At 48.5% G+C, this 14,283-nt stretch overlaps 1 protein-coding gene across 6 annotated transcripts in view; it reads left to right on the plus strand.

The window, feature by feature from the left end:
• Positions 1-14,283, plus strand: part of OSBP2 (oxysterol binding protein 2) — a 192,502-nt gene that overhangs the window by 109,587 nt on the left and 68,632 nt on the right. The window contains exon 1 of one of the 6 annotated variants that reach the window (XM_077874337.1): positions 4,873-4,948. The exons of the other annotated variants lie outside the window; for them this stretch is intronic. Coding sequence (XP_077730463.1) covers positions 4,888-4,948 — 61 coding nt within the window. The 5' untranslated portion in view covers positions 4,873-4,887. Of the gene's footprint in view, positions 1-4,872; positions 4,949-14,283 lie in introns of those variants that run through there. 6 annotated transcript variants of the gene reach the window in all.

Raw genomic sequence — 14,283 nt, forward strand, 5'->3', positions numbered from 1 at the left:
TAATGCAATCAGGCTACCTATTTTTATTAACAATCTTAGCAACTTAAAACCTCCTCAATAATTAAGGTGGGCTCAAGTTCTCCTCTGTAACTGAGAAAGATAACATTTGAGGGTTGTCTAGGTGATACATAGTCCTAGATCCAGTTCACGGTCACTGTTCAGAAGTCCCACACTTGGTTATATCCCATGCAAGCCTTCATCTATATACAATTATAAAATATGCATGAAAAATATGAACAGAACCTTTCTGACTGGATTTCTCAAGGCCAACGCAGAAAATAAAGATATAGTGATGAATATATGGCAATAGAACAAGTTTCATTTTGGTGAAAATAATTCATCCTGGGTTCCTGCTAGAGTGCTATTAGGAATGATGATAATACCTATGTTGTGTAAAGGAGTGAAAAAAAGGCCTCATTTTGTAGATTAAGAGACCCCAGTTAAAATTCCCATTTCACCTCTTATTAACCATATGCCATGATTTAGTCTCTCTCAGCCTCGGGGTTGGCTTTTTTTAAAAAATAAGATTTATTTATTTATTTATTTATTGAGAGAGAGAGAGAGAGAGCAGGGGGAGGGGCAGAGAAAGAGATGCAGACTCCCTGTTGACTGCGGAGCTTGTTGAGGGATTTGATCTCATGACCCTGGAATCATCACCTGAGATGAAATCAAGAGTTGGACACTGAGCCATCCAGGTGCCACCTGAGCCTCAGTTTTATCATTTGTAAGATAGAGAAAGTAACAGCTGTGTGGTATGTCAGCTTAGCACAGGATTGTAGGGGCTCAGTGTTATCCTTGATATGTCTTGCCATAGTCTACTGCCACTGGTTACTAGAAAAATCTGAGCAGATTGGGACAAAAGTCCCCACACACTGATGTTTTTACTGAAATCATGACGGCTGTGAAAGAACTCAGTAGTTTGCTTTGGGATAGCCTGGTCCTGCTGGAGGTGGTGTTCCTGAGGTGGGGGCTGTCTTTGGGTCTGCTGTCATCTAGGGACCTTGGCTGGCCAGCAGTGAAGCTCTGGCAAAAGACAAGGGGAGTGTTCCCTCCAGGAAGAAGGGAGCCTCCATGCCAAAGGCCATGAGGGGAGTTTCTGTTCAGAGAAACCCCTTCCAGGAGAGGCTATGTGGCAGGGGACATTTTCTTGTGGGGTGAGGCTACTGCTGTCTCCCGTGAGGTTCTCTCTCTCTCTGATACTGGTTGTCCTCCAACAATGTGTGTCCTGTTTATGTCCCCAATACCCTGTGGTAATAGCAGCTGACACTGACTGGGCTTTCCAGTCCTCATAACGACCCTGTGAGATGGAACTATTACCATACCCTATGATATGCGTGAGATTAGATCACACGTGTCCAGGTTCTGACTGTGGCACCTGCCTGGCTGGCATGGGGAGAAAGCCTCAGAGAAGAGCTGATAGCATGAAAAGGGCGACCAAGCGACACACCCATAGTCCCCTTGATCGCTAGGGTCATAATCCAGTGCTCCCTTCTCGCGCTGAGTTGATGGCCACCCATTGCCGAGTGGCTAGAGGAGAAAGAATAAGCAGGGGTTAGGATCAGCTGTACAGAATCACGACTTGGAGCAGTTAGTGTCTGAGACCTTCCCTTTTAGGCTTGCCAGGTCTTCCCATCCTCGCCTGGGGATGAGGCATGTTTGTGATTGGGCAGCAGGGACAGCAGCCACAGCGGTCAGCAGGGCTGGAAGGTAGAAGGGCCCTTGGAAAACAGTGAGGCCATCCTCTCCTGATATGAAGAGCCCAAGGCCCAGGTGGAATGAATCACCCCTGAAGGTGGGAGGAGTGGAGAGAAGGGTCTTTATTCCATTCCCCAAGGCAAGAGTCTCTCCTAATGCTGTGCCTTAGTGGTGCCTCTCCAAGAATTCTGGGGTGTTGCTGGTAGCTCTGTCAAAAAGGGCATCCTAAGTCCTGGGACCTCCTCTGATCCCAGAGATGCCCCCAAGGTGGACAGATCCCACTGCCCCTGGCTCCCCCGCCTGGGAACCAACTCCATCTGGCCTCCACTGGCACACAGTAGCCATTTGCACACTGTATTGATTTCCATTTCCTGAGGCGATACAGTAATATTAAAGGTGATTCAGTTGAGTTTCTAGTTCCCTTGGCTTGAGACCTTTCTTCCAAAATGCCTGCTGCTAACAGCCTGGGTACTAGGCATTGATATAAAAAAACATGTTTGTTGCCCATAAACCTGAATTATTTATGAAGAATGTGGACTCACAGCTGCTTTGTACACTCTTACAGCTGCCCCACCTCAGCAGTTACTTAATGAGCACACCCATGAGCTTGCTTCTTAAATTGCATGGCATTTCATGACGCTAAACCCATTGCCACTCCTGCCAGCATGTTACTCTCCTTCAGTCACTGGCCTCATGAACCCCAGCTCCTGCAACCTTCAACTCCTTCCTCTCCTTGCTGCCTGAGGTCATGCCCTGTCCATTCTGTCACACTTTCTCTGGATTCTCTCCTTGTCCTGCCGCCACTGCCCTCATTATTGGTGACTCCCTGCATCAGGAGGGCCCTTTTAGACATGCCCCTCTATGCCTCAGGCAGAGTTATGTTTCAGGAACACTGGTCTGCTCTTGTCACTGCTTTCCTGTTGAACCTTCCCTGGCTCCCTCCTGCCCTGGCCCCCTACTGCCTCCAGGGTACCAGGGCAGATGCCGCAGCACAGCCTGAAAAGCCTTTCTGCAGGCTGGCTCAGCTCCCTGCAGCACAAAGCACAGAGCCATGGCTTCTTGTGCAGCCCGACTCTCCCTCCTCCCCCATGCTGTGTTCCTCCTTCCACCTGGACATGTCCCTTCCCTCTCCCACCTCCTCCAGGCCTAGCTTCAGAGCTACCTTCTTCAAGATGCCTTCCTTCTCTGACTGTTCCTCCCCTACACAGACCCAGAGCACACTGGCTAAGTCACCCATTAATGATTTTGGGCAATAGTGATGCCCAAGTGAGGGTTATGGGTTGTATTGTGTACCCCCCCCCCCAAAAGATATATTAAATACCTAACCCCTCAGTACCTGTGAATGTGACTGGAACTAGGGTCTTTGCAGATGCATCAAGTTATGATGATGTCATGAGTGGTACATAATCCAATACAACTGGTCTCCTAATATGAGGGAAATTTGGACTCAGTCACAAAGGGGATGGTCATATGAAGATGGAAGCAGAGATGACACTTATGCTACTGTAAGCCAACAAACTTCTGCGACCACCAGAAACTAGAAGAGGCAAGGAAAGATCCTTCTCTATAAACTTCAGAGGGAGCATGGCTCTACCAGCACCTTGATGGTAGACTTCTAGTCTCCAGAATTGTGAGACATTAAATTTCTGTTGCTTGAAGCCATCTGGTTTGTGATGGCCCTAGGAAACTAATACAGTGAGTACCCCTCCTCCCTGGCCCTCAAGGTACTGACCATGTATTTGCAGGTGGACAGTCAAGATCCTTATGAATCAGTGTGATGAGTGCAGCAAGTGATGAGTGAGGGTTTGATGAGCACCCTGAGGAGGGGTCCTTCCACCCCTCTCTGGGGTGGCAGCTGTCAAGTAAAGCTCCCTTAGGGAGGGGCCCACACCCAGTTTCCAGAGATGACAGCAGCCAGTCAAGGGAAGGAAAGACCAGGCATCTCAGCCAGGTGAGCAAAGGCAGGGGCAGGAAGAGCAGGGGTGAAGCCAAGGAGTAAGAAGTGAGGAATTTCTGAGGCCCACAAGGCTTAAGCTCCTTCCTTCTGCCTTTTGGCTGTGGGCTGTGCTTTTCCAAGGAGTTTGAATTTGAACTTGCTGCTGTGGGTATCAGGGAGCCATGGAGGGGAAGTGACAGCAGATGTTGTATTTTCAGTAAATTGTCCCTATGGCAGCTTGAAGGATGGATCAGAAGGGGTAAATGTTGAAGCTGAGACCTTGGAAGTGAGCTGGGGCATGTCTTATTCCTCCCAGGTGCAGAATAGGGTATGGATTTGCAAAACATTTTGAAGTTAACATCCTTAGGACTTGGGGCCACATTGCGTGTAGGGGCCCCAAGGTGAGGGAGAAGCCATAGGAGCCCACCCTCAGGTCCTCAGCCTGGTGCCTGTGGCCAGAAAGAATTGTCTGGAGGGGGAAAGGTTGTCATGAAGGAGCAGAGGAGAGATGCTGGGCTCAGTTGGGGACAGGTTTTGAGTGTGGGGGATATCTAGTTGGCCTTGGAAATCTGGAGCTTGAAGGGGAAGACCGTAGCAATGGTATGTATGGGGAAACATGAAGAGGGAGACAGGACAGTGAGCCATGGGCATGGGCACCATTACTTGGGCCCCACCCAACAAGGAGTGAGAAGGACATGGGAATGAGGACTGACTCTTGCCTGGGAGGGGGTAGAGAGGAGGTTGGAGGGCAACCAGTGTGTGGTTACACGACCAGGAAGTATGGGATTTCAAAAAGAGGCCTCCGGTGTGACTCATGCCTGCCACACTAAGGGCGCTAGAGAGGGCATCAGATGGGGCTGCTGCATTTAGGGATGGCTCTTTTGAATAGCATCTGTCACTTCATCCCTGCATCTTCAGTCTACACTTGCCTACAACATCCTCTCCTTTTTTGACACTTCTCCTGACACCTCTCTGGACCATGCAACCTAGAGCAGTCCTGGTGAGGTGACCATAGGTGGATGCCTGGCCATCCACATGGTGGCCTCTCCTGAGCCTCATCCATGAGCCACAGCTGCTACTCTCAAGGTCACTGGTGTCGTACCTGTGAGTATCTGCCAGCAGCCTTGTGGCTGAGGGTGGGGTGAGGCCTGCAGCCTGGCCGAGTGACAGGTGCATTTTTGCCTCCCAGACCTGGTTGCAGCTATATCCGTTCTTTGCAGGGCCCGTCACCATGGGCGGCTCTGCTCCTCCGCCTCATGGGTATTGTGCCACGGGTGCGTCAAATGATCCAGCCCCTCTCTGATTGCTGCCTCCCAGGTTTGTCTGTGTGCACTGATGTGGTGGTTTCTCTGATGTGACTTCTGGGCCCTCCTGCCCCCAAACTCACTCATTATGTACCTCCCTTCATGCCTGACCTTCTACCATTAGAGAGTCTTTTGTAGGGTCTCACAGGTTTCAACATGAGCAGTAGTTGATTCTGGCACACTCACCAATTGTAATTTGTTGAGAGATGACATTTGTTAGGAAATACAAGATGGTAAAATATTTAAATGACTCTAAAATATATAACATAAAATTTAGTCATCTTTCATTACCTCCCTCCCAAGAAATATACACACCCATTGGTTAGCAGGGTGCTTTTCCAGATCTTTTCTCATGCTTTTACAAAGCCATGTAAGTACACACACACACCCACACATGTACTTACATATATGTAAATGAGATCATATTGTGGATGTTGATAAGCAGCTTGCTTTTTCCCTTACCAATATATTTTGGAGATTTTTGTTGTTGTTGTTGTTAAGATTATTTATTTATTTATTCATGAGAGACACAGAGAGAGAGAGAGAGAGAGAGAGAGAGAGAGAGGCAGAGACACAGGCAGAGGGAGAAGCAGGCTCCATGCAGGGAGCCTGACATGGGACTCAATCCCGGGTCTCCAGATCACGTCCTGGGCCGAAGGCGGTGCTAAACCACTGAGCCACCTGGGCTGCCTTATTTTGGAGATCTTTACATGTCAACACAAATAGACCTATCTCATTTTTAAAATAACTGTATAGGGGATCCCTGGGTGGTGCAGCAGTTTGGCGCCTGCCTTTGGCCCAGGGCACGATCCTGGAGACCCGGGATCGAGTCCCACGTCGGGCTTCCGGTGCATGGAGCCTGCTTCTCCCTCTGCCTGTGTCTCTGTCTCCCTCTCTCTCTCTGTGTGTGACTATCATAAATAAATAAAAATTTTAAAAAATTAAAAAATTAAAAAATTAAAAAAATAAAATAACTGTATAGAATTCTGAAGTATATCATAATTTATTTAATTATTTCCCTCTTGATGGACAGTTAGGTTCTTTATGTTTTACTACTATTTCACGGAGTGCTTAGTGGACCTTCTTGTGTGTACAAATTAATGCATGTGTGTATAGATTCCTAGAAGTAGAATTGCTAAACTACAAGAGGATACCTATGGTGGATACCAACAGACACTATCAAATTTTTAGCCAAAAAGAGGGCATAAATTTATATCTCCCAATGGTACGGATTATCAACAGAGGCTACCCCATCATTCTTTTTATGCTTTGTTGCTCTGATGTGTGAATGATAAGGCATTTCTTTGCTCTGTTTTGCATTTTCCTTATTACCAATAGAGATTGAGTATACTTTTATCTCTTTATTGACCAATCATGCACATTTTGTGACTTGTATGTTCATATTTATTGCCATTTTACTGTTTAGATATTTGTGTAAATATTACTGTGTAATATTGTGTAAATATACTGTTTAGATATTTTTATAAAAATATTGATTTGTAAAAAAAATATTGATTTGTAGAAGCTCATTCTGAGTTATGGCTATTTCTCCTTTGTCAGTTATTTATTTTTCAAGTATTTTCTGTGTTGCTTATCTTCTAACTAGATTTATGGGGGCTGTGGAGTTTCTAAACCTTCGTGTTGTAGCATCAATCAATTAGAGCCTTATTTTTTAGTAGTGGGGAGAAGTGGAGCTTAGAAGTTTAAGATGTTGCATCAGTGACCCTTCTTGGTTTGTACTTGCTCTTTGACTATTTTTTTTAAAGATTTATTTATTCATGAGAGACACAGAGAGAGAGGAGAGACATAGGCAGAGGGAGAAGCAGGCTCCCTGCGTGAAGCCTGATGCGGGACTTGATCCCAGGACCCCGGGATCACAGCCCGAGACAAAGGCAGATGCTCCACCACTGAGCCACCCAGGTGCTCTTTGACTTTGAACAGAACACCTTAAATTGACTAAACTTTCATTTTGTACAGTGCTGTCTGTCCTGCCCAGCCCCATTCCGGCTGCGATGGGGATCACGGGAGAAGGTATTTTGCAGGACATCATAGTCGTTCTGAATGTCACAATAGAATGAATTCATTGATAGACATTGGGACCCAATTTTCCAGCACAGACCTTTGTCTGAGGCAGTGGTTTTCAGGACTCCCAAGACCCTGCCTCAGACCTGGTTTATGTTTCCTACGTGTCTTTTGAGTGCCTGCCTTGTGTTGGTGATGTTGTCCTCAGGGCTCTTCAAAGGGAGGTATATTTGTTTGCTCAGGCTGCCATCAAATACCATAGACTGGGTGGCTTACGCAACAGAAATGTATTTTCTCACAGTTCTGAGATCAAGGTGTCAGCAAGTTTTGATTCTTCTGAGGCCTCTCTCCTTAGCTTGTAGGTGGTTGCCTTTTCACTGTCTCCTCGCATGGTTGTCCTCTGCTCTGTATGTGTCTATGTCCTGATCTCTTTCTTATAAAGACACCAGGCCTATTGAATGGGGGCCCATCTATATGACCTCATCTTACCTCAGTCAACTCTTCAAAGGCTGTGTCTCCAAATATAGTCACATTCTCAGGTACTGCAGGTTTGAACTTCCACATAGGAATTGAGGTGGGTGGCGGGGAGGGACATAGGTCAGCCCATAATAAGGAGCCAGCACTCTGGCTGAGAATCAGGGAAACAAGGCTCAGAGAGGCTCCTGGACTTATTTCACATCACCCAGCGAGCAGGTTGCAGCTCTGTGCTCAGACCCACACATCTGACCCCTAAACGCAGGGCAGTCTGAGTGATGTTGAGACCTGCTTTGGCTCCGCTGCTGTGACTTCCCATTCATTGGTCCTATTCTGTTCCCTCGCCATCCTGTTGCCTCTTACCCCATGCTGAGCAGGGCACCTACTCCCAGCTGACTCCTCTGTATTTCCTTTGGCCCCTTGGGAAAGGGTTTCAGATAATTCATTTGATTGAATGTAGCTTGCTCAATTTTTGTTGTTGTGGAGAAAGATTGATTGTGGAAAAAGTAAGATAAAGAGCATTTGGAATATAGGTAACTCCCTAGGAATCTCACACCCTCACAAAACTGTTTTTGATTTTGCATGTTACCTTCTCTTCTGCAGCCTGCACATACACCTATATCTCATATCTTTGGCATGATATTACACATGGCCATCATGCTCTGCCTTTTTCACCCCACCTTATAACTAACAGTCTCTCTGTCTTTATAATGATCATTTTAATGGCTGTGTAGTATTCCACCAAGTTGATGTACTCTAATGTTCTGAATTATCCTCTGATTTTTGTGAATTTGAGTTTCTCATTTATGCTATTACAGATAATGATGCAATGAATGTCTTTGTACTGAAAGCTCTCTGCTTCTCTTGAATTATTTCCAAAAGGAATATTCCCAGGAGTCAGATTACTGAGTTAAGGGAAGCAACATCATCACAGTGCCTCCATGAGTTATAATATCTCTTTCTGGAATGAACATACCGCCGTTCCGTGCCACCAACAATGAGCATACCAGCTTCACTGTCATCTCACTTGCATTTAGTGTTAATAATTAAATACCTTTTGGGCCATTTTAATATACTTAAAAGGATACCTACATCAAGGCTGCTTTAATTTGTACTTTTTTAATAACCAAGCAAGGAGGAGGAGCATTCTGCAGTAGATTTGTATTTTTAATGATTTCTGTTATCGCTCTCTTTAAAATAAATTTTTTTTTTTTAAAAAAAAAGGAATAATTGAAGACCAGACAAATGGATAATAATCCCCTGGGAATCCCAGCTCTTTGATCATCTTGAGGGATTTGTTGGTCAAGTGATATTTAGACCTCAACAAGCAAAAGGCCTTTTGGTCGATAACTGGTGTAAGCAATTGAATGGGCCACCTGGGCCAGCCACTTCTGGGAGCAGAAAGGACTAAAAAGTGCCAGCATCCTCAGAGCTGCCTGGTGGGATGTGACCCCAGTTCTCATGGGGTCCTCCAGCAACCTGGCCCTCAGGCAGGCCACTCCTTCCAAACATATGTGCAGGGATACAGGGCAGCCCCTGGGTCACTCTAGAACAAAGCCCACCAGGCTCAGCTCCCAGAGAGGTGACCTCTAGGGCTGCTACTAGCAGCAGAAGGCACATGCAGGCAGAGTCATGCCAGGCACCATTCCTAGTGAAATCTGTCGCGTGTTTCCTGTTTTTCAAACTGGTTTGAATAGTGTGCTCTCTCCTACTCCATCTTTCTGATCTAAAATAATCAACAATTAATTGAAAATTTTTCCCCCTCGGAAGTTTATTTTAATTGCCTAGCAACACATTATTATAAATTGCTCTCAAATTAGTTCTTTGGCTTTGGTGCAGACTCATTTATTAATGATGAGACCAGTCAGCATCTCTGTGTGGCTATTCTTAGAACATTGCTGTTTTAAAGAGCTTCATTCTTAAGATATCTCCATAAGAAACTTGTATGCTATGCAGACCCTTGGAGTGCTTGATTCCCTAGACAATATAGGGGTCAGTGCCTCTCTCCTGTGGTCCTGAGCCATTAGTGATAAACCAGAGGCCCAGAGGGGCAATCAAATATTTCTCAGTTCCACAGCAATGGAAGGCCGTGGCCAACTCAGGTCAGGAAGCCACCATTGGATCTTGCCCCTGTAGGCCTCTCCAGTCTGTGCTTACCTCTGCATGGTCCAGTCGAGGTTTGGGCAAGGGCAAAGGTGCTGAGGGGAAGGGGCTGCATGGTGGTGTGCACAAAAAATGCCATATACAAGGGGCCATGGGGTGGGAAGAGAAGGGTGGTGATGGAAAGCTTGGGAAGGTAAGAAGGGGGTGTGGATGTGTAGGCTTGGCCAAGTAGGGCTCATTGGTTTATCAATGAATTAATTTATATGTTTAGTCCTGTGCTAATTCATTCAATGTGTGCCTACCACATGCTAGGCCACCTGAGAGACTGGGAACAGTAAGAAAAGCCACAATCTCTGCCTTCAAGGAATTTGCAGTCTGGTGTGGGAAATGTCAAGTAAATAGGAACCCCCACCTTAGGACAAGGAAGGTCCTGGAAAAGAAAGAAACCCAGGGCATTCTGGGAGCCCAGACTGGAAGAAATTCGCCTGTAATCCTAGTATTTTAACATTTCTGGGTATGGATAGTTTTCACACAATTATAAATATATTGCATGATTTGCCTTTTTTCCTCAGCATTTTCTTTTTAAGCACAGTTTTTTTTTTACTTCTGCAGAGTCATCCCATATATAAGTTTGAATGGCTCCATGATATTCCATGAAGTTCATGAAATAAACATTTGCCTGCTCTTAGGGTCTTGGGTTGCTTCTAGGTTTTTGCAAAGAATGGCATTGGATACAGAGCTTTGTGTTCCTTTCCCATTTTTTGCTTGTGATGAATCCCAGGGGATTCGCCATTCTGGGCTGGAGGATGTGGACGTGTGTTTGTGGTTCTTAGCTTCTACATGCTCCCTCACCCCTCCTGTGGCCTCATACCAATTTCCAGGGACCTGTTTCTCTGTTGCCTTCAGTACTGGGATGGGCAACAAATATACCCACCTACCCCACACATGCATGCATGTGTGAATTTTAGTTGAGTGGATATGTGTACCACTGAACAAAGGAGACTTACTGGAAACAGTGCCTGCATAACAATGTTCTGGTAGCAAGTAGAAGTTGGGGGGTAGGGGACAGCCTCCAGGGAGGCTGTTGCAGCAACCGCAGCAGCCCAGGGGGGGATGTGACATGGAATATGTCACCATAGACACAAGGGAAAGCCAAAAACTCTGGTGACCACATCAACCGGCCTCGATGTAGGGTCAGATACAGCCTAGAGGGAGGGTGGCAGTTGCCTCCAGGCTTGTCACTGCAGGGTATTTGGAGTGAGTGGATCTCAGGTAGGTTGCAGAGTTAGTGCATTTGACTTTCAGATGTCATGTTAAGGGTGTTGGTGGCGTGGCCGTCCACCTAGAGCTGTTCAGGAGCTGCCCTCCATGAATGAATGCAGATGGAGGGACAGGAGCTGGCTGGGGTTCGGCCTCACCCTCACACACAAGGACAGGAAGGAAACTTAGACAGGCCTCAGGGTAGTCAGCAGAGCTGTTGGAATTACCCATTGGTCATCTTACACTCTATCCCTTGGCTTTCTTGCTGCTAAGACATCTTGGCTAATATATCTTCTCCTTTATGGACAAATCGGCACTCTTCTGGCTGCCCGTGAAGCAAGGTGGCAGATTTTTAAAGTATTTCCCATGAGTAGAGTCTGATAATTGTTTGATGTGGCTAATAGCATAAAACAATTATGTAGAAAGGAGAAAATTTGTATGTATTTGCCTTAGTAGGACTGCATGATTTTCTTTCCTCTTTCTCTTTACTGTTTTGCTTTCCTCCCTGGGTGCGTTTTGTTCCCTATCTCCTCCACTATTCAGCTGTCAGCCAGGTGCAGCTCTGAGGGAGGGGGGTGGGGAGCCCAGCATCTGCTCATGGTGAGGATATGCATGAGGTACTCAGCCCCTCTGCCCTCCCTTCCTCAGCTCTAGGTGGAGGGCACAGCGCCACATTCGAAAGATTCTTCCAGTTTGCAGAGTCCATGATACAGTATCTGGTTAAATACCCTGGGTTGGATTATTCTTCCACACGCAGATCCTTTAAAAATTCCCTGTGTGTTTATAAATATTACCCAAAGCACTGTTCCAGTCTCACCGCACGTTTCCTGATGAGACCTCTGGGAGCCTGGGGAGCAGTATTCTGCTTAAGGAACCCCACAGAGCGTGGTTGAGAGTGTGCCTCCAAGGTCAGCCAGAAGAGGCTGGGTCCAAGCCTGGTGACCCTAGGCAAGTCACTTTACCTCAGAGCCTTAGTCCTTTCATCTGTAAAAGAGGTCTGGTAGGTTGGTGGAACCTACCAGAGGCTATTGAGTGGGGACTAAATGAGGCACTGCAAGAAATGTAGGTAAAGTTTGAAGCCCAGCACTCAGCATTCAGTCAGCACTCCATCACTGGTAACCATTTGCATTATTATGCTCTTCATTTTGTAGCCAAAAAATCAAGGCCCAGAGTGGCTAGATATGCCTTATATCCCCTGGGCCAGCAAATCTAATACAATTGCTCTAGATCAATTCTCTAGGTAGAAGAAATACTCAGTTGCTTCAAAGGCCTAGAGGAAATAATTGGCACAGCACCACCTTCCCTGAGTTTATTATGCTGTAACCAGGAGCGTCATTGTATATTTGAAAACCTTTAAATTGGCGAAACTTGATTCCATCTCAATAGATTACACTTGATACATTTCCTTGACTCCTCTCCTGTGAAGAGGCGGTGTTGGGATGCAGCACGGGCTAAAGCCCAGTCCCAGGGCCCAGAGTTTGTAGGCCAGTGGGGAAAACAAGACCTAAACCCAGCAGAATAAGGCAAGGCGGTGGGTGGGGGGCGCCAACAAGGAGGGCCAGCCTGGGTTTGGACTGCCTTCCAGTGACTGTGTGTTCAAGCCAAGTTGTCAGTGTGGCTGGAGCGAGGGAGGGAGGGTAAGAAGATGGGTATGCTTGTGGGGACTTAGAGGTCACTGAGACCACTTCACTGAGTGGAAGTGTTAGAGTCTGAGATACCTGGAACAGGATCTCTAGGCTGTTACATTGAGTGTAGGCTGTGGGGGCCAGGGTGAAAGTGGGAGACCTGCTGGGAGGCTCTCTCTAGAAGAGTCCACAAGGAAAATGATGGTGTGTCTGGCCAGGATGGCAGCAGTGGGGGTGGTGAGAAGGGAGGGGATCCTGGCTGTATTCTAAGAGTAGAACTTGTTGGGGTGTGCTGACCAATAGGAGGTGGGTCTAAGAGACATAGGAGTCAGGGATGACTTCTGGGTTTCTGTCCTAAGCAACTGGAATATTGGCACCACCCCAGCTGAGGGGGGAAGGACTGGCGGAAGGGCAAGGATACAGGTCTAGGAGGCCATTGGGCTCTTTGATTTGGACATCTGGGTTTGTGATGCCCATTACGCACATCTCATGGAGCACTCCTGCAGGCAGCTGGACAGGTGAACTGTGTTCAGGAGGTCTGGGCAGAGACAGACGTTTATCCCCAGGTGCCTGCAGCCCTGTGGCAGCAGCGATAGCTGGACTCCCCGAGGCCCGGCCTGTTGCCTTCCTCCGGAAGGGTGGACAGGTGTCTGCAGGTGGGCAGACACAGGTGCACCAGGCACACCAGGTGCCACAAGGGAATCAGAGGGTGACCAGGTCTCAGAGGTGACCCCGATTTCCTGGAATCACCGCCAGGCCCTGGGCCATCCCCATTTCCCACATGGCCCGTAGCTCTCAAGGGCATCTTTCTTTACCTTTGAAATAAAACGACGCCAATCCTGCTACTGCAGGAGGTGACACTTTCGCTCGCATTTTCTCATTAAAATGTGACGTTTGGCTGAGGAGCACACCCGACATCCGTCCGACCTTGGTGCCCCAGGAGGGTCGCAGGGGCGAGCAGGCGGCGTGCGGGGCGAGGGGAGCGCTCCTGGGAGAAGAGGGGGGGCGGCCGCAGCTCGCGCTCCGCTGGGGTTCCGCGGCGCCGACGGGGTTAAGGCCCGGAGCACCGGGCGGGCGGGCAGCAGTGGTGCATTGTGGTAACGCGGCGCCCGCACCGCCAGCCCGCGCCGCCTCCGCCGGGAGGCCCGCCGAGCTGCGCACGCGACCGCGGGAGCCCCTGCGCCCGGCGCCATGTAGCGCGCGGCCGCTCGGAGGCCGCCCCGCCGCGGGGATGCAGGGACGCGGCTGCTGGGAGTCGGCCTCCGTGCGCTCCTTCTGCAGCTCCGGCTGCCTGAATAAATTTAAGAAGGGTTAGTGCTGCCCGGCTTCCGCCCAGGCCAGGCTCCCTGCGCAGCCCACCGGAGCCGGGGCCGGAGCCGGGGCCGGGCTTACTGCATGACCATTCCACGCGAGCCCCTGATGTCACTCCCTTGCGCGCGGGAGGCCGGGGAGCCTAGGGGAAACCCCTGTCCCGCCCCGCCAGCCTGTGCTCTCCGGACTCGCGTCAAGTGCGGGGCATCTTGGAGAGAGGGCGAGAGACACATGCGTCTGATTAACCTCTGCGGAAACGAGAGACCATACAATCCAGAGCTTTCTGGAAATAAGGGGCGGGGGGTGGAGGGGTGGAAGAGGGAGCAGCAGGTACCTGTTTAAACCCAGCTTCCTTTCCCAGAATCTGCTTGGGGCCCTCGTGCCCCTGGAGTCCTGCCAGAATAACTGCTTTGTCCACAAGGGCCTCGTCCTGGGGCCCGTGGTGGCAGCTGTGCTCAGTGCCTGACCCCACCAACTTCTCTTTACCCTTTGAGCAAGCTGCGACAGATCAGGAGAGTCCGTGTAAGTGGCCGCCCGGGTGTAAGCAAGGACC

This window comes from Canis aureus, chromosome 27, assembly GCF_053574225.1.
Source record: "Canis aureus isolate CA01 chromosome 27, VMU_Caureus_v.1.0, whole genome shotgun sequence".
Taxonomy (NCBI): Eukaryota; Metazoa; Chordata; class Mammalia; order Carnivora; family Canidae; genus Canis; species Canis aureus.